We start from the raw sequence: 21,971 nt of genomic DNA on the forward strand, positions 1-21,971 counted from the left end.
AACTGTATGTGGTAGATCAAAAGATTTACAACACATTTACAATAAATTGTTTAATAATTGTTTATTAAACATTAAAAGACTTAGCCCAAATATTAAACAGCCGCTGCCAACGCATAAAGTCTCAAAAATAAAGTACATAAAATTTTATGCGTTTCCCCAACGAGCGAGCGAGCGAGCATACGGGGGAGCTACAGTGAAACCATATGGTGAACAACCACCGACTGGCTACGACGACGACGCGCTAAGCCCTCTGATCCATTTACCATAAATATGTTGATATATCACAGCGCAGGATTAGCTTCCTGTTTGCAACCATATGGAGCCGAATCGGGGCAATCGTCGAGCAGCTTACAGAGTCTCTATGTGTAGTCTCAGCTCCCGCTTGACACTTCACCATCTCAAATATATGAAGTGTTAATTTGTAAATGAAATTGGAATGTTTATTGTTATGCTCGTGCTTGTTCTTCTTCTTTTTGTATTTTATGTGGACTCCAATTGGTTTTTGTGGTCGGTTAATCCCAATTGAGTGATCTACCTAAGGGGTGAGTGTGGAGCATATACCAGACTCTCTATACAATTCCTTATATATCTTATATATAGAGTTTTGACTATGGGACTGATCGATTTAGTGAATCATTGATTGACGGATTGATTGAAACATACTGAAACACTAATTGACTTGTTGATTAGCTGATTGATTGATTGATTGATTGATTGTTTGATTGAATAAGGAATCATAATTGATTGAAAACTTGACTGATTGATGGATTGATTGTTTGACTGACTGATTGATTAGTTAAGTGAAAGAGTGATTGACTTACAGACTGATAGAAGGGCTGATTGAATGTAGACTAGCTGACTGATTGATTGACAGAATAATAAATTATGACTGATTGATAAACTGCGCCAACTTACTGTGTGAAATTCTGATTGATTTATATGATTGATTGATTGACTGAAAAATAACTTATTCACTTTCAAACTGACCAGCAAATTGAAAGAAGTATTGAATGATTGACTGAGAGTGTTAGGACTAGCGCGTGACTAGCTGATTGATAGATTAAGAATATACTGATTGAACGGTTGATAGATGTGAGCGTGACAAGTGACAACTAGTGGAAACCGTGGTTCAATCACTGATGCATTTAAATGCTAAGAGATTGAGTGTCCGATTGAGGGAGAGGCTGAGAGACAACATAACTGAATGCCTGATTGACTGACTAACTGATTGAGTCAAAGAAGATAATAGAAGTTCTCATTCCATCAGAAGTCAATTTCTTTGCCACAATTTCTGCACCTTTGTCTAATGTTTATTTCGTTTGCTCTGCCATGCCTAAAACTTTAATCCAATAATTCGCAGATGTTTTTCTTCTACTTCTCCGGCTTTGTTTATTATTTTTATTAGTTTTCGCCTTTGTATTATTTCGATATTTTGTAGCGCATCAATATTATCTTTTCATTAGAGAAATGCAAATAGATTGAGAATATTTGGTGAACGCCCACAGCTGCACGGATTCGCTACCTGATCCAGTCACAAATATATATAGATATATACATATATATATTTTTTTCACTTCTGTTGAGTTTTGTTTATTTTCGAACATTTCTTTTTGGTTTTCGGTTTTCGGTTTTCGGTTTTTGTTCTGCGGCTGCGACTGCGGCAAAAGGTGTATTTGCTTGCAATCGAGTTTGTTTTTGGTTTGTCCGAATGCCATTCAATCTAAATAAATAATATGCACACAAATATTTTCTACAAATACGCAAAGTCAATATTTATCGTAGAGCTTCCTTTTCGGGCTGAAAAGGTAAATAACCTGCGTGGATAATTAAAAAAAAAGGAAACAAATTGTTAACAAATTTGAGTTTTTGTTGATATTTGTGATTTTTGTATAAAGAAATTTTATTTTAAGATTTTTTTTTTTTTTGGAAATTTCTGTGATTTCTCATGAAGATTGTCTGATTGTGTTTTGGCTTGAATTGAAAATCAATTTGGTTATTATATATAAATTTTATAAAAGGAGTAAAGAGATAGCTGCGTATTTTAGATTTCGAATTTTAAAATATAAATTTTTATATCGAATTATTTGCTGCTGGAATCATTTAATTGGGCATACAGATTCTTCTTCAAGCACTCCATATTTTGAACACATTCTACCAATCCCTTCCAAGAACAGTTCATGCTTCTCTCATATATTATATACTCTTCTTCTTTTATACTCTTCGTATACTATATAACTTTTTTATTTGTTTTTATCTCAAAGTTTGCATTCCAAAAGATATTCTTATTATATGAGAAAACTTCTTGAAAACAAATTTTATATAAAATTTCAAATCTTGTATTTAAGCCTAACTAATTTTCATTTGAATTTTTTATATTTTGTAAATTAGCAAAAAATCAAGCCATAAATTGGATCAGCTTTTCAACTAATGAGCAGTTTCCCTTATTATAAACACAACTAGGCCAAAACTAAAATATCTATTCAATTCATTTTTTTGTTGGCTTGCAACAAATTTGCTGAACAGTTTTTGGGCAGCTCGTTAGAAAGTTTGCGCAACTTTGGAAAAAAGGAAAAGCTTCTTCTTTCTTTTCGGCACTCGACAATACATAATGACATTATTATTATAAGCGTGCTTTTTTGTGGATACAACAAGAGCGGACAACAGCATGTGGCAGAGGGAAAAGTATAAAAAATAATAAAGAGAGCACATGACGCGGACAGGGGGGGAGGGGTTTGACGTGGCGTGGCGTGGGTTGGACTGGAGGACTTGGACCGCTAAAGCAGCGTGGCGCAGGAAGCACGAAAGTGTCGCAAGTGCCTTCTTTTGTTCTTCGTCACGTTCTGCGGTGCACTCGCCAGCAAAGTAAAGTAAGCAACGCAATGGCACAAAACCACCTAACAGCAACATATATAGAGAAGCAAGTGAGCGCTAGATGAAGGTGATAGACTAGGTAATACCCTGGAGTGAAATGAGCAGACAGATAGATAATGTTTAAATGGAATCAAGAAGTGTCCTTGGCATATCTCTATAGCAATTTTATATAAATGTTTTATATTCATTTTTAAAGTTAAGAATCTTTAAGTTTTGACTATATAAAGATCGATATATATAATAAATATATAAAATATAAATATAGCAGATATGTAAATTGAAGATGTTGATCTGTCTGCAACATATATATATTCAAATCATACCCTCTATATACCTATATCAAATGGTTACAGGGTATAACAATCTATCGAAGCGTTGCCTCAAAGAGGAAGCGGAAACAGCCACAATAACAACAGCAACAACAACAACAACAGCAACAGCAACAACAACATTTACAGTAGTAACAGGGAACTGGGGAGCTGGTCTCTCCACGTTCGATCCTTGAAGAGTTTATTCAAAAAATGTGTTTTTGCTTGTGCCCTTGCGAGTTGGTTGGTTTGTTGCTTGCGGGCGCAAATTACAAAACAAAAGCTGTAAAATGTAACAAAAATGCAAAAACAAACAGCAACAACGAGATGGAGGCAGGGGGGAGGGGTGGATGAAGTGGGGCTTGGATAGTCGCGGGGCTGTTGGTGCTGCTGCTGCATAAATATTGTCAACAACAACAAGAGAAGCAGCAGCAGCAGCGGCGCTGCCTCAACTGCTGCTGCTTGCCTCTACCCACTTGGCCTCGGGGCCTTGCTGCAGCTTTTTGTGGCACACGTTTTTATACACTAATAGCGAGCCTTATGCGTTGCTTAAGTGAAAGGTAACACCTGAGTGGGCTTAAATAGTTTAGTTCAGTTTAGTTGATAAAAGCCAAACTTTTGTATCTTTTTCTTAAGAAAGCACAACTTTATATCAAATAAATTTAAGAGATGCAGTCCACAAATCTTGCACATATTTAAAATATTTTCATAATATTTATTATCAAAAATTTTTGCAAATGAGAGCTGAAGAAACCAAAAGAAGTGCAGCTCGTCAGGCAAGCTTTATATATAATATATATATTTTCTATTTTTTAAATACATATATATTTTTTTAAACTCACAATATATTATTATTGTTATTTATAATATATTTATTTTCATATTATTTTTTTCCTATAAAATTTTTTCCTATAAATAATAAATAAAATAAAAAATTTCTTTCATTTACACCAATTTTTTTAACCCAAGCAGAATCTTAAAGCAAGTGAACTCCTTTTTTTTAAGCTTCTTAAACATTAGTTTGCATGGCAGAGTATTCAATTGTCTACTTTGTGTAAGAACTTTTCTGCCTGTTATTTTTTACATTTTGTGTTTTGTAATTTTGTGCGCATCTCAGCGAAAAATCTGTTGACGCAATTGTCACGTGCTGTGTTGTTATTTTTTGTTTTTTTTTTAGTAGTAGTAGTAGTGGTAGTAGTACGTTCGTGTCCTGGCAAAGGATATGCCAGCGGGCAAGGCACGCGCATAGTTGCTCTCGTATGTGTTCGCCCCAGCCCTCCCCATCTGCAACCCCATGTCTCGTGCCACATTCGCTCAAGTGCAATGCGACAGCCAACGAAGTGGACCGACTATATTATGTTTAATCAGATCTGCACAGAAGAAGTTGGGGCATAGAAAGGCGCATTGTGTGGAGTGGGCACTTGAGAGACAAAAGAATTGGCTAGAATTTTAGAGATCGCAGGCAGAAGGGAAAGGAGAAGAGTTAGACAAGTTTTTGCGAAGTAATAAGATTTTCTAGGAATGCTAAGAGCTTAAAGAATATTTTTGAAATTTCTGATAATATTTATAATTGTTTTTTTTAAGTTTTTATTTGACTTTTATCATTTATTCACGTTAGAAATATACTTTCATTTACTTTTGTCTAGAATTTTGAAACTCAACTCACAAATCAAAAATATTTTCTATACAAACTAATTGCAGTCAAACACTTGGCAAGTTCCTTGCTCTACAGCTCTATGGAGGCACATAGTTTGGGATCATTAAACTCTGGCTGTTAGCACACGCACACGCCCCGCTCTACCTTTTTGCCAATTTATCGATATGAAAATATTTCAACATTTGTTGACGCACGCGAAACACCCCGAAAGGCCTGAAAGGCCAAATATGCCTATTTATACAAATACAAAGACGAATACATATATATGTATATATAGTCTGGTGATTTCAGTTGCCGACTTTGATATAACTGATTTGCTAGCGATAGTTTTCACATGTTTTTGTTCGAGCATTAATTCCGTTTAAATGATTTCCACTTTATTTGCGGCGATGCGGTGCACACATTTGAGCATTGCGCGTAATCAAGTGGAAGTGAATTTGACCAACACAAGAGGTTTTTTATTTCCTTTTTGTATTTACTTTTGATACCCTGCAGAGGTAAGCGGGGCTGACTTACGGCAGGGTCTGATAAGTATTGTGAAAAGCCATTGCAGAAGGCTGTAGAAATTTTGAACTATAAATTTAGCTGAGATTTCTTTGAAGAACAAAGAAATATTTGCTTATGAAATTTTATTCTATTTTTATATACATAAAAAATTGTACATTTAACAGGTTTTAAGTTTTATTTTAAAATGAGTAAATTTTTTAAATTCATGTTTTTTATTTTTATTTTTTTTTTTATTTCATCGCCTGTCTATGAGATCTCTGGAACTACGAGTGATGAAATTCTAAAATTGGTTATGTGTGCTCCCCTAAGCCTTATCCATTTCATTTTCTTTCATTAGTTGAGAACTTTACTGCACTTAGATGTTATAAAGGAAATATAATATTCTATATTTTGTGAACGCCTTGAAATACGTAAACTGGTGAATGGATTTTAGAAGCACTCGAATTTTTTAATAGACTTTCTTAGACTTCAGATCAATCTCAATCTCAATCTATATCTATATCTATATCTATATCTATATCTATATCTATATCTATATCTATATCTATATCTATATCTATATCTATATCTATATCTATATCTATATCTATATCTATATCTATCTATATCTATCTATATCTATATCTATATCTATATCTATATCTATATCTATATCTATATCTATATCTATATCTATATCTATATCTATATCTATATCTATATCTATATCTATATCTATATCTATATCTATATCTATATCTATATCTATATCTATATCTATATCTATATCTATATCTATATCTATATCTATATCTATATCTATATCTATATCTATATCTATATCTATATCTATATCTATATCTATATCTATATCTATATCTATATCTATTTCTATAGTTATATCTATATATATTTCAAATACAGGGTATCTGTTAGTCAGACACCATAAATTCTATTGATATTTTGTTCAATATTTGCTTGGTGCTTTATGCAGAGTGCGATTATTATTTTGATTATTTCTGGTGCCCCATTAAAATGATTTTTTTCTGTTGCCAGGGCCACTGAGCTGTGAAAACCAAAAAAATATATAAAATATATATTTTTATGTATGTGTGTGTGTGTGTGCAAACATTCAAGTTGATCAGCCAAAAACTGTGACCAAACAACACGGCAGGATCCGATCCGCAGCGTGCAACTTGCGGCAAGGTCAAATGCTGGCCACAAGAACGCGGAGCCTCGAGCTGCGCTTCAATGCCAAATGGATAGAGCTGGGCGCTTGGGTGTAAATTGGTGTTTGTACGGTTAACCCACATAGGCCAAAATATGCCATTTACATTGGCCACACCAAGGACACTACTTGACACTGCCGGGCCAAGGCGAGGCTCAAGGACGACGCGCAGTTGCAGGCAGCTGAGTTTTTGGCCTGCGCTGCTGACAGCCGTCCACAGCGGGCGCAATGTCCTTTCACGACTCATCAGCGTCCTGTTGCTTGCTGTGGATCGCACCTCGCACCACTATGCGTCTGTCCAGCTGTCCTCTCGCCTCCCTCTGGTGCGCTGCTGGTGCAAATCGTTGCCATTTAGCACAGTCAACCTTTTGCTGCTCCTCCTGCTGTCGTTCTGCCAGCAGCCATGAAGCCGAACAAAAGCCAACTCTGATTTCTAATTCAAATAGTTTTTGCCCAAAGAAAATAACACCTGAGGCACAAATATATATCCTTTTGCAGCTCAATTTGAGGCAATTTCGGGCAGAACGTGCAACAAGTTTCTTAACAAGTTTCTCCACAATTTCTCCACATTTCGGCTTTGATCTATTGTCGGCATTTGTAATTTGAGTGTTTGCTGTTGTCTCAAGTGTTTCGGGGTCTTGTAATTAACCGACATTCGAACACATCGTCGCAACTTCAGGTTGCATTGCCCCTCGCCGCTCGCCCCTCCTCGTCCACTTCAGTTTTGGACGCATGTGTTTCGTCTCTTTCGGCCGCTGGTGTCGGATTTCCACATTAGCTGCAGGCGGCGCCCACTGCTCCACTGTTCCACACACTAACAGCCACAGCCACAGCCACAGCCTCCTCTTTCGCGTTAATGAGAAAGTGTCACTGATTTGACGTCTGTCGTCAGCGCCTGCGCCGGCAAAAGACCAAACGATGCGTCAACTCTGTTGTCAGGCCGCGAGGTGTAAATCCAATTCTATAAAAGGATTGCACTTGCCGGCAGGAAGCTGTCTGTTTTCTAGTTTCATTGATTTTTATTTTGGACTCAACTTGTTGACACAGTTTTTCATTATAAATTATATAATATAAATTATACAAAATTAAATTGCTAATAAAGAATCTTAAAATTTTTGATATTTTTATAGCGTTCAGCTTGAACTAAAATTTCAATTAGAACTTTTTAGCATTCTCAAAATAATTATATAAATTAAGCAAACCAAGAGCACCTGGTAACAAAGAATATGTTATCTTGAATAGAAGATATTTAGATAGATATTTTTACGGTTCATTTTAGGTGCTGTAAAATGAAATGAAATTGTGTTGTCAAGTAAAAAGACTAAGCTTAAGCAGGGTTATGTTAGTTTCTAAATTTTTTTATGTAAATATAAAAATTTAAATTTCTTTTCTTGAAATTTTTAATTTATATATAAAATTTAATGTAATAAAATTAATTTATATAAAGAAAGCTGTTAATAAAATTCATTGTCAAGCTGAAACCAACACATTTAGTTAGAAGATATGTATATGAGCTTAGATGTTATGGATAATTTGACATAGATGATTCTTGGCTTAATTGTTAAGATGATAACTGAAAGCAATATAAAACTATTTTTAATTCTTATAATTTTGCTGCCATGTGAAGCAGTCGAATTGTAAACTAAAACAAAAAAAATCATACACAATATATATATATATATATATATATATATATATATATATATCTATATATATATAAATAGAATGATTAACATAGCATAAGGGTTCTAAGCTTGAAGCTTATACAGCTCATACTATTAATCGAATGCTATGATTCCATTACTATGATTTGTAGAAGAAGCTGTATAAACTTAAAGCATATAGCTCCAATACCAAATGTAGTAATAGATGCTATATTCTGAAGTCAGTTAAAAAAAATGTGATCTCTTTTTTATGAATCTGCAGCTACTTTTACAAATTGCATATTTGAATAATTATTAATTTAATAATTATTAATAATTATTAATTCTTAGCTCTAGTTAATAACTTTACCTGTTTAAGCCGCATTCAGTTTTGCTCTATGTTTCTTTCAGAACCAGCTACCTATCATAAATTTCAAGATCTCCGCCCAGGCCGAAGCCATTGTGTTGAAAGTGTTAAGTGTAATGCAGCCTTGTTGCGTGGCATATCTATGGCCAGATGCTGAGCTGCTGAGCCTCTGCCAACATCAAATTGTTAGAGTTGAAGCTTTAGAGCAACCCCAAATCGATTAGCTCTATATAAAACGTAGCATTTCCTTTAGGATGTCGCGTGATTTTGTGCTAATCTTGTGATTTGTTGAGAAATTGACAACATTATCAGGCATTAAAGGGAGGGCGGCAAAAGATGACAACGGCCGCACAGTGGGACGAGCACGGCATAAAAGGACAACGAACACGAGGTAGTTGCATTGTTGCCAACGTGCCGAAAGACGAGACAAAGCTGTTAGCGCAATAAAAGGCGAAAATGTCACCTGAAGCAAATGCAGCCGTTCCCAAAAAAAGAACAAAACAAAACAGAACAGAACAGAAAAGGGAAGAAACTCCCGAGTAAAGGTGCAAAATGGGAACCTCAGTATCGTAGCCACATAGCCGGATCGGTTGACTTTGATGCTTTGTTTTAGGAACACGTTATCACATTGTCAGCGGCGGCAACAAGAAAGCGGCCGCAAGTCCTAGATCTCAATTAAAAGGAGAAGAGCCGAGCCTCAGCCTTAGATTCCCCCTCGCCTCTATTGAGACATCAAGCATTGAGCATTGGACGAAGATGATGACTAAACCAAATGAAAGCCGAATTGTGCACGTTGCGCCGCAGCGGGTGTCCTTGATTTATGCGACGCTGATCCTTGATCCTAGCGCGCTGAGCACACGCAATCAAAGAGAGCGAGACACAGCTCTGTATATTGTGATCAGTACAGCGCGTGCAAAATGTTAGCGCACAGCATCACGGGCTGGAGGCAGGCGGAGCTCTGACTGCATCGCTAAGCCAACAACAAACGAGCTCCGCCACAATTATAACAAAACAACTAAATTGAAGACGAAGAAGAAGAAGCAGCATATGAAAAGGGCATCCATAAGCGGATTGTTAGCAACGTTTTCGAATTGTTTTCGTTTTTAATAGTCTTAAAGAATTTTTTAGGTTTTCTTTTTTTTTTTTGGTCTTATTGAAATGAGCAGCGCGGCTTATTGTTGTGCGTGTGTATGTGTGTGTGTGTGGACGTGTTAACACAGCAATTAACTTTAACAGTCGATTTATGCATCAACAGGATATGACAGGACAACAGCTGGCCAACTGGCCGTGTGTAAAGTCATCAGCAGGTTTTATGAAGATTTACAGAGCCCTAAAGCATGTCAAGGCCAAACTGTGTTCGATAGTGTTAAGCAAGACAAAAGCAAACATTTGCATAGCCATTATAAATGTCGTGTAGACTTTGTGTTTTGGTTATATATGGGGCTATACGTAGAGGAAGTAGCTGTAAAACTAGCTAAATACATTTGCCATATTTGATTTATGAGTGGAAATTGATCTAAGGGGCGTATTTTAATAAATAAAATTAAATTATATAAAATATATAGTAAATTAAAATATATAAATTACAAAACTTAAATACATATATAATATAAAATATATAAGATATTTTACTTGTAATATTTATACACATATACAATATTTAAAAAATATATATAATATATAAAATATCTAAAATAGAAAATATCCAATGTATAAATGATCTAAAATATAGAAAATATAAAATATATATACTAATTCAAAATATATAATGATATTTCTTTACTCTGAAAATCAAGAATATAAAATTACTTTTATTTATTTCAAAGCACAAAAAGTTTAAAAATAATTAAAAACGCAGAATCAAATTCCTTTCGCTCACTTTTAAAAAGTAATATAAGTATAAGTATTATACAATTAAATAAATTCAATGAAATGATTTCTTAGAGTTGTTATTTAAGCATTATTTGAAACATGTAGCATAACATATTCTTCTTCAAAAAGAATTTGAGATCAATTTAAGATGGGGTTAGTTATTGAATGATTTATAATTATTTCATCTTTAATTAAAAACTATTATTTAAAATGCTTGAATTTGACTAGAAGATAAAAAGGTATAGGTAAAGGTAAAGAGAAACCGAATTATGTAATATTCATAAAATAATATAATATTTGTAAAATAATATTTTATAAAACTTCTATTTTATAAATTTCTCTTAAGCCAAAATGAAATGTAATCAAATCAAAAAACATATTTTTAAACAAGGATTTTTAGTAGGATACTTCTTAAATCGTGTTGTAAACTGTACTTCTAGTATAACAATACCTTTATATATACATATATATATATTCACATACATATGATATGCTATATGTGCCAATACACATGCTCAGAGTTGTGCGTTCTACTTAGGGACAGCTGCTTACCATGTCTAACTAGATCCTAACTATGCCCATAAAACGCTCTCGACTAAACGCTTTATGGCTGCGGCCCAACAATGAAGCCTAACAACCGCATTAGGGTGGCCCATAAACTGCACATTACAACAATTGCGAACGCTATCGCAAAGGTTCTTCGCCATAAAACTGACAACACCCACTGTAACTGATCAGTTCCACAAAAAAAAAAGAAATAGATGTCAGGAAAAACTTATTGATTAAGTTGTAGAGAGCTGCGGCTGAGGCTGCGTATAACATATGTCAGACAGGATACATGCCAGGACAACCATAACGATCTGATCAAATTATAAAGGCAACTGGTTGCAGCTCGGGAATATATATATACATGTATATACAGATATCTGTCCAACTGGCTGACTATCGCAGTCAAATTGATTCGTCACACAGATTTCGATACATTAAATGCAATCATTTGACAACAGGACGAAAATATTTTCATCCATTGTGTCCCAACAATACAACAACTGCAGCAGCAACAGCAACAGCAACAACAACTAACAAATGTCTGCAACTCTGTTCTGTTGGCTTTCTTGTTGTTCGGTTGTTCGATTGTTGCGACTCCCCCCAAAGCGTAACAAATTATCCTGATGAGGATACATATGAACAAGCTGACTCCTTATCCCAGCCAGACTCTCTCTTTGTGCGAGTGCGTTTGTGTCTGCCTGTGTGTGTGTGTGTGTGCATTGTCTGTGGGTGACTTCGTGTGCACGGTCTAACGCCTGGGAGCCGGCGATAATTGCTCGTTAGTAGCAAACATTTTCATTCCATTACGATTTGACCTGTTCGAAATAAGATGTCTGCCATCAGAGCAGCTGATGAAATAATCTATGGATCTGATATACCAAATATTATATATATATATACAGGCTTATGGGCAGCATTAGAGTCTTATATATATTTACTTATTTCAAGAAATTTAATTTAGAATTTTCAAAGAATCTAAAGTTTTGTTACAATTTTAAAGATTTTTTAATATAAATAAAAAAATAATAATAATAAAAAATAATATTACCAAAATTATAATTTGCTATAAAATATATGAATATTTGTGTTGAATACATTTATTCGTCTTAAGCTTATCAGCTGTGCCAATGCATGAAAATCGATCAATTTTCTATAGTTCTTTGACATCGTAGTCGTATTCTAATTGTATGAAAAAGTCTGGTTTCTTAAAGAGTTATAGAAAGAGTATAAATATCAATTGGAAAATATTTATTCAATATATATATATATATATATTTTAATGTTGATATCAATTATATAAAAAATTAATTATATAAATTTAGATCCTTGGATTTATTTTTTTAATTTATTTTTTTAATAATATTTTCTTTTAACAAATATATATATATATATATATATATATATATATATATATATATATATATATATATATATATATATATATTTGTTAAAAGAAAATATTATTAAAAAAATAAATTAAAAAAATAAATCCAAGGATCTAAATTTATATAATTAATTTTTTATATAATTGATATCAACATTAAAATAAAACTCATTTGGCATTGAACTGTAGGAATTTTATAATGTAACTATAAATAAATATATTTCAAGAAATTTTGAATGTAAAACCTTAAAAGTTTCTTGAAAACATTTAAAGAGTTAATAACTTACAAGCTAAGGCTTCGAAGTATTTCAAGTATTGAGTTTAAGTTGAGATATCTTAACAATTTTCCCTTCTCTCTTATGCTATGGAGTTAAGTAAACATGATTAGGAGCAAAATAAACAATAAGTCAAGTTTTAAGATGAGTTTTAAGTATTGCTTAAATATTATAGATTGAATTGAGCGAAGCAGCAAGTTCTTTTAAATATATATATTATATATTTGAATAAAGAATTTACTTCTTCACTTTGCTGAACTTGTTTTAGTCACTTGACTTTAGTCAAATGCCCTATTTGTTGCCCTTAATCATATTTTTATATTATATAGTCTATGCGCGAGAGTTGTTGTAGAGTGCTCAACTGCTCAACATATGCAGGTCATATGTACGCTATAGGCCAAACTATTCAACGAGATCAAACGAAGCGAGAAACTACCAAAAGGAACAACAACAACAAAAATAATATATGAAAACAACAATAAAAACAGTGAAATTCTCGTACAAGTGGCCTTTGTTTTGAGCACTTGCTCGACAAATCAAAATTGAGTGTGGAAGTACATCTATCTATGGGCTATAGGGTATACGCACATGGGGTATGGGGTGTATGTGGCATGTTTTTGCTAGAACAATTGAGAATATAAATCGACCGAAAGTCAAGTAGAGACAATGAAGACGTCAGCGCTGTGGGTTATTAGAGGATGTCTTGGCGGAACGCTTTGATATCTAAGACAACTTGACAAAACAATCAAAGCAACGCCAGCACGCACAACCAACAGGCAACAGCCAACAACCAACAACCAACAACCAGCAACAACAACACATGTTTAAATGACTGTCTATTAATTTGCGCCATCGTTGACTACTGTTATTGTAGTTGTAGTTGTAGTTGTAGTTGATGTTTTTTTTTTTGCCCAAAATATTGTGTTCGTGTGCAACAACAATAGAGCAGGGTGTACGAAAAACTAAACAAGAGAAAGAGAGGCTGAAAGTAGCAAGACGAAGATTATATGCTCTATAGACAGAGGGCGTAGTCTTGAGCTAGTGTAGTTATTTTTAAGATATATACATAAATGTATACATATATAAATGTACATATATAAATGTAGATATAGATAATAATATTTAGTTATAAGTAATAAGTTAAACAGCTACATTTTCGTTATAATTATCATTATATAATATATAAAGACAGATGTGCCCTAGATTTTGTGCTTAATATTATTAATATTGATAAAGACTTGTTAAAGAGCAAGTTTCATTTGTTTATCTAATAAGATTATATAAAAAATAAAAAGTTAAAAACTATTTTAACTTACTTATATAGTGTTTCGATAGTTCTAATGACTTTATGCATATAACTTTCAGCTATTGCAGCTACTCATTACTATTAGATATGCCTAGATATGCATATACCGCTTATAACTATTATATATCAATCAGTTTTGCCCATAGCTATACTACTACGTTCTATGTAATGACGACTTAAGAACACTTCAGAGGCACAGCAATACGTATCCCACTCAACTCTTCAAATATATATTATCCACTGTTTACCACACATCTCCAACTCTCTGCACATTTCATAGCAAGTAGTTCAAGTACCCTCAGCAAGTGTATTAAGAAAAGCAAAAAAACACACGCAAACGCAGACAAAAAAGTAGGCAGCGCACTTTGACGCAGTAGTCCAATTGCCGTTGATAATGATGCACTCAGTCGGCAAAGTTGAAAGGTTGCCAGTGAAAGAAACCAAAACCAAAACCAAAAAAACAGAAAAATGAAAAATAAAATAATATAAGAGAGACAACCCTGCGCCCGTCTCTGCTGGCCCCGCCCGGCTCGTAGTCGAAGACAGAGGATAAATGTAGATTTGAACGCCTCGAATTTTCATTTCTCTTTTGTGGCCAAGTGCGGCAGCTCTTTTCATATTTTTATGTGCATCTTCCTTTTTTTCTGTGCGTGGGCAGAGTTCAACTAATTGAGTTGGAAATTTTTGCAAATGCCATGACCAGCGGTCGCCGGCTTCAAAGGCAGCGCCGACTCCCAGCCAGCAGCCACTGCAATTGTAACTGCAATGGCAGCTAAGCATGTTGCAAGCATGACTTTTCGACTTTTACCTAGTTGTAGGTGTGTGTGTGTGTACGTCCTGATCCTGGCGCATTTTGACAGCCGCGACAAAACTAATTGATTTCAAAACGGCCCTAAAGCCGACAGATACTCAAAATGCTCGCCCACACAGACTCGCATCAGCTGCAGCTAAAAGATGAAAGTTTAAAAATTATCGATTTGGATTTAAAAAAAAAAATATACATTTTTTTTCTACAGAATATTATTAATAGAGTTCTAGCAGTCTTAAATTAATGTACTAAATATTTTTATTAAGCTACGAGTTTTTTGTAGCTTTTAGTTAAGCCTTTAATATTTTTAAGAAACTTTAATTTTTGAATTTTTTTATTAACATTTTTTAAAAAATTTTTTTTATTACTTTTTTTATATATTATGTTATATATCTTTTATAATATTTTTTATATTTTATTATATATATATATTTGCTTTTAATATTTTTTTAACTTATCTAATTTATATATTTTAAAAATAATATTTTTTATATTTATATTTGTATAGTTTATAATTTCTTAATTTATTTTTGTACTTTATAAATATTATATGTAATTTTTTATGATATTTTTGATATAATATATAATATATTCAAGCCTTCAAAAACTTTTGGTATAGCAACATAGTAATAAAAGTAAACAGCTGGAAAATACGCTCTTCATACTAAGCCTGTGATTAGAGTCCAAATCATCCTTGAAAGCGATTGTATTAGTTGAAGACCTTCAAACTCCTATAATCTTAAAATATATTTAAAGCAGCACTATAAATATAAATCGTAAGTCACTATTCCTAGCAAGTCAAGCCCTAGAGCAGGACTAAAGTACTTCATATGCTTGAGCGTGAAGGTGCTCGGAAATCAATTTAATTTCCATAATCAGCAGTTAATACCTGTTGGAAAAAATGCGTGAAGAACTAGAGGGTTTTGCATGGTTAGTTAAACTGTGGAAGTGACTTTGGGTTGCGCGCTGCGTGGTCAGTCGTGTCACAGTTGATGATTGGTGATCAGCGCTTGGAAGACGCTGGAAGGCCATGATGTGGCCGCCTGTTGGTTGACATTATGGTTTCATTGCCAGACCACACTTAGGCAAGCTTCACGCTCATCCTGCCACGCCTGGCACATTACAAAAAAAGGAACGAAATGGAAATAGAAAAGACATTGGCGAAATTCCACGTAGCTGCCGCAAACAATGTGCATGTAATTTTGAATTAACGCCACAAGATGCGGCCAGGGGGAAAGTTTCCGGCCCGGGACCGGGCCCAGGACCGAGCCCCCTCGATTCGTTACGCCCCTGGAGTGCATTGAGGCTCATAATTGATCGTAATGTGCATAGGGCCTGTCAACAGTCCTCGCAACTGGCAACTGGCAACTGTCCTGTCAACAGCAGGACACTGCGATAAGACTTTGGACATTCTGCACAATTCGCCTTTGCATTTGTCGCGCTCCGGCCTCAAACTCGCACTTCGTTTGCATTGTGTCCGAGTTTCGAGCCAGACGATTTCATGGCCGAACAATGCACATGATCGATCGCTAGTGTGTGGGCCACTTCTCTCTCTGCTGTCGCTGCCTGCTTCCAGCTTGATTTGGCATGCATCGAGTGCGGCCTGTGAACGAGATTTTCACTCAGGCCAAGGATCGATGTTTGGATGGATCGAACCATTTTGCTCCCGTGCCCCGCAAATCTTTGCTTTATTGATAAATCGCTAGATTTGAATGAATCCTCCTAGTCTTAACTTCTAGGTATATATATCTCTTGCTTTATGGCTGGCTTTATGACCTGGATTTATAGCACTCGTTTATAACAGGCAGCGAACAGGTAGTGCGAGTAATGAAGAGAGAATTTCCTACTCAAGCAAAATATCATTAAAATGTTTGAGTATTTTTGAATATTGATAAACATATTAAGGAATTTTAATATTTTGAAAGAAATTTAAGATTTGTCTATTGAGAATAGTTAGATGATTTAGTTGATCTGATCTTTAACTTTACTGTGCCCTTCGTTTGCTATTTTAAACATAAGTAACTATATAAATTCTATATATCCTATATACAAAATCAAGTTTCATGATTCATATCTGAAAATATCTTGTCTTCCCTTAATCTAAGTCTTCATTTTAAGTATATCAAAATAGTTATCCCTTAATCTCTCTACATATTCGAGTTTTCAAAATATGTCTCTGTGCTCGAACCCTTTTACAAATCTGTTATAAAGTTAGTAACTAAAGCGTTATCTTTAAGTCTGTGCATCTGGCAAATGTTTACTTGGATCCATTAACCGTAACCATATCAAATTCAGTGCTCGACCAAGAGGTATAAAGTTCCCAAGAAGCGCGATTTAATAAATCTTCCGCGAAAGTAGAACAAATCCAGACAGACGCTTGGCCCATGCTTAACCCTTTACTTGGTCAAGGGGATTACCTGCCACTTGAGCTCCATTGAGCTGTTGCAAATCAGCGCAAATCGGCCAAAATGTTAAGCCAATGTGGATTGTCAAGTAATCCCACAGACAGAGACAAAGAGAAAGATAGAGAGAGTGAGACACAGTGAAAATCCAGCAACTGAAACTGAACTAATTTTTCAACTGGATTAAGAGAGCATTCCACGAATTTATTTTTTGATTAAAACGCGACTCTGCTGCTGGTTCTGTTGCTATTGCTGCTGCTGATTTACTTATTATTTTTATTTTGTAGCAATTAACTCTGCTATATGCCAAATCAAAACAAGGGGCAGCAGTTAGAAAGAGAGAGCGCGAGCGACAGCCATACGCCTACAAGAAGAGAGCGGCGTGCAACCCCTGTTTGGATTGGATGTAATGGATATTTTGACGCTGAGCCAAGCAAAGGGCTGCAAATAAACATCCACAAGTTCCAAAACAAACGGCAGCACCAACAAAAACAAACAGCACAGCAAAGGCATGCGCATGTGTGTGTAGTAGTAGTGTGGATGGCAAGTGGAACAAAATGGTCAGCCAAACCGGTTTGAGCAAGAGGCGGAGTCTACGCTCGCCGTCTACCTAACACAACACACTCTCTGAGCGCATGCGTTCGTGTGTGTGAGTGTTCATGTAGATTTGTGTGAGAGGCGTTTGGTATAAATAGCAGGCTGCGTAGCTATGGAGAGTCAGTATTGAGCTACGCATCGCAACGTGCACAACGAAACAATCACAATAAAAATCGTGTGTTCAGCTTGAAGCAAAAAATTAAAGAAATTTTGTAAAGACTTGTAAGAAAAAGAAAAAGAAATGGTGAAAAGTGTCTGCGAAATGGAATTCAAAAGCAATTTCTCCATCGATGCCATCTTGGCTAAAAAACCCACAGCACCAGTGATCAAGCACGAGCCCATGCAGCATCACCAGCAGCCATATCATCCATATGCCAACTCCGATGGCGAACTATCTGCATCCGAAGATTTCGACAGCCCCTCACGCACCAGCACGCCCATGAGCAGCGCTGCCGAATCATTGTCATCGCAGCACAATGATAAACTGGATGTGGAGGAATTCGATGATGAGGACATTGAGTTGGACGGCGAGGAAAGTGATGGCAGCAGCGAACTGGCTGGCAATCCCAGCAAGAAGCAAAAGATCAGCGCTGGCAGCAATGACAACAAGAAGCCGCCCTACAGCTACAATGCGCTCATCATGATGGCCATCCAGGACAGTCCCGAACAGCGCCTGACCCTCAATGGCATCTACCAATACCTGATCAATCGCTTCCCCTACTTCAAGGCCAACAAGCGCGGCTGGCAGAACTCCATACGCCACAATTTGAGCTTGAACAAATGCTTTACCAAGATCCCGCGCAGCTACGACGATCCCGGCAAGGGCAACTACTGGATTCTGGACCCCTCTGCCGAGGAGGTGTTTATCGGTGAGACCACGGGCAAGCTGCGTCGCAAGAATCCGGGCGCCAGTCGCACCCGCCTCGCCGCCTACCGCCAGGCCATCTTCTCGCCCATGCTAGCCGGCGGCTATGGCGCACCAGCTGGCTACGGCTATCCGGGCATGCCCTTTGCTGGCGCTGCTGCTGCTGCCGCCGCTGCTGCTTTGTATCAGCGCATGAATCCGGCTGCCTATCAGGCGGCTGCTGCTGCTGCTGCTATGGCTGGCTATGGCCAGCCACAGATGCAGTATCAGCCGGCCGCTGCACCACCGCCACAGCACAGTGCCCCCGCTGCCGCCCATCCACAGCTGCAGGGCTATCCAGGCGCACACATGAATGCCGAACTCTTTCAGCGCATGCAGTTCTTTGGCAAGTTTCCGGCCAGCTAAGGCGTTCATGGCTGCTTGCCACGCCCAGCGTTTTGGTTTAATGGGACAAGGCTTTGGTAAAGCCGCCGCAGCCGCCGCCATCGACGTCGTCGCCGTCGTCGTCAACAGCAAGGAGCCGCGCACAAAATCCCCTTTGACGTCTAAATGATGCATTTAGCAAAAAAATCAAACAATTTTTTGTGTCCAGCGCCGGCCTGGACAGCCGGTTAGCTATTTGGCTAGCAATTGAGTAGCAGCGCCACAGGCAAAAAACAATACAGCTACAGCTGCCACGCCGTCTTGGCGGCTTGTAGTTTGGCTACATTAGAAATAAGCACTAAAAATTAAAAAAAAAATTCACAATAAATAAAAAACTTTGAAAATTAAAAAAAAAAACATTTAGTATGAATTTTTATAGAGTTAAGCTTAATTTTTTTAAATTTTATTTATTTTTTAAGCTATTTTAAGCTAGTTGTGGCCACTTCTAGCCTTTTTTGGCTATTGCTTATACGAACCTAATTTATTTCTAGCTATTTTTGCTTAACTTTTGCCGATCTAGCAGGCTTAACCGTTTTCAAGCCACTTCTAGCCTTTTATTTGACTATTTTCGGTAATATTTAGCCGCTGCGCTCATCTATTAGCTGCCTTTAGCTGTCTGATGACTTAATCAGGCGGCAAACATAAGATTTGTTTGAAGCTTCTCGCTGCGAGAGAAAAGGGGCGATCGCCTTTGTTGTTGTTGTTGTTGTTGCTGCTGTTGTTATCGATGTTGTCGTTGTTGTTGCTGTGTTGTTGTCTCAATTTCTTGGCTCTTTACATGCCCAGTGACAACTCCAGCTGTGCCCCGCACCGCAGGTAACCCAACTATGAACCTTTGCTCGTAGGACTCCTCACCGGGGTCCAGTTCCAGCCAGGCCATTGTCTAAGGCAGCACACGTCTATTTGCCTACACATGTGTGTGTGTGTGTAAATACAGCAATTTTTCTTAACTTTTGTTATACAATTTTTCAACTAATATGCCTGGGTAAAAGTGAAAGATGAGAACCCTAGCAAAAAGGGCACCGACAATGCTAACCAGGGGCCACTTTTTTCCAATATCTTCTTCTGCTGCTGCTGCTTCTTCTTCTTCCACAGGGCGAAGGCGTTGTTAGAATTTCTCAAACTGTTTTTGTTCACGTACCCAAATGTTGATGTCTTCATTTTCAAATATTCCAAAATTTTTCAAGCGGCAAACGCGCTTTGATCACTTGCCATAGATGCAGCTGTATGTGTGTGTGTGTGTGTGTGTGTGTTAAGTGCGCATCTGAGTGAAACATGTGAGAAAAACGGAGCATCAACATTATCTGAATAAACATCATCATCATCATTATCAGGCTCGACCAGAGTCATCGATGGCATCAACAAGTTCTTGATCTAACAAGACCTGCTCATATCATAAATTCTGCGCTTTTCTCTCTCTCCCTCTCTCTCTCGCTCTCTCTCTTTCTGGCGATTTGTTTAGGAAAATGATAATTAATAACATCGTTAGTCTGTTCAGTTGGGGCACATTGTGTGAGTGAGCGACGGCTCCGGTAGCAATTATCATGCTCGTATTTTCATCTTATATTTTGTTCCTTCTCTCCTCTCTCTCTCTTCTCTGAGTTTTTCCCATTTTCAATAATTGTAAATTATTGTCCGGACTTTGTGTCTGTTTTGGGTTTGTTTGCTGGTAAATCATGTTATTGAAACGATTAGCTGGCAGTTTTATAGGGTGCCAAGCCATAGAGCGGGAGTGGGGCACACTCGTCGGTACAGTGCGGGGGACTTCAGTGTGAACACAGTTGCCGTAAGTCGGAAATTAGCCTGACAGTTGCTGCCATATGAACATTAGCTGAATGCCCAGCTTACATGGATATTAGAAAATATAGATTCAAATATTTTAAGCCCTTTGAACTTATTAGAAAATATATATTCAAGTAATCCTATGAAGACTAAGGTTCATGTGGCATATTTTAAAAATGAGAGAGAAATTTGATTTGATTACTTTTAACTTTTATAGATATCAGTCAAGTATTTTGCAATAAATAATTTTAAATCAATAATTTTAAATAATTTTGTGTAAGTCTCAAGACGGATTCTGTAGTAACTAAACTGGAAGGTTTAATACGCTAACTTTTAAATATAATTTAAAATATAAAATATAATTTTTGTATATAATTTTTGGTAAATCATTGTTTATATATTCCCTCAACTTACATTTAAGAATTCTAATCTATTACCCGTTTTTTTTTACAATTTTTCTAAATCTGATTTTCTACATTAATAATCCTCCGTCAAGATGTCTTTCTCTATCTAAACCTTTGCGCATTTCAGTTTTAGTTTATTTGTTGTTTAGCATATTTGGGGCTTATGCACGGCTTAGCGGCATGGAAGAGTTAAATCGGGTTGTGGGCCCACAGATAAGAACCATATGCCATCCAATATTTTGCATATACAAGCCAAGCTTAGCCAGCGACTTAGCATATGAAACTTTGTGTGCGATTAGGGCACACAAAGGAGTATGGTATGGGATGGGATAGCACTGGACAGGATAGGGTATCTGGTCGGGCACATTGTTTGATTGGGTATATTTGGGCCGGGGCTTAAGTAGCTGCTTGTTATTGAAATAGTTTGGATGAGCGCATTATATACTTAACACATTTCTGCAATTTGTGCTCTGTGGCTGCTCGGGATTTGCTGAATTGGATTCAAAATGAATCCACTTACCTAAGCCACGGCCTGGACTCAGCCTCAGCTTCGAGCTCGTCTAAGTCGCTAAAGCAGTTTGCGGCCTAAGACGGGGTTGCGGCTTGATTGTGTTGATTGTATTGGCTTGTCTCGGGGCCTGGCATTATTGGTCCATAGCTGCCGGGGATTTCGCTTAACTGTATCACAGACACAGCGTCTTAGCATCGCATTCGCATTGTGAGGTCGAGCTGCAGTAGCACGCG

At 36.5% G+C, this 21,971-nt stretch overlaps 1 protein-coding gene across 1 annotated transcript; it reads left to right on the forward strand.

The window, feature by feature from the left end:
- Positions 1 to 17,889: 17,889 nt before the first annotated feature.
- Positions 17,890 to 19,262, forward strand: LOC111605526 (fork head domain transcription factor slp1). The gene has a single exon (XM_023324087.2). The coding sequence runs from the start codon at positions 17,995 to 17,997 to the stop codon at positions 19,021 to 19,023; it is 1,029 nt and encodes a 342-aa protein (XP_023179855.2). The 5' UTR covers positions 17,890 to 17,994; the 3' UTR covers positions 19,024 to 19,262.
- Positions 19,263 to 21,971: the final 2,709 nt, after the last annotated feature.

The sequence above is a fragment of the Drosophila hydei genome, unplaced genomic scaffold (genome assembly GCF_003285905.1).
Source record: "Drosophila hydei strain 15085-1641.00,03,60 unplaced genomic scaffold, DhydRS2 tig00008114-arrow-pilon, whole genome shotgun sequence".
In the NCBI taxonomy this organism is placed as follows: domain Eukaryota; kingdom Metazoa; phylum Arthropoda; class Insecta; order Diptera; family Drosophilidae; genus Drosophila; species Drosophila hydei.

Bases quoted from the DNA above. Each gene is read 5' to 3' on its own strand.
- LOC111605526 (XM_023324087.2), top strand. From the start codon at position 17,995: ATGGTGAAAAGTGTCTGCGAAATGGAATTCAAAAGCAATTTCTCCATC.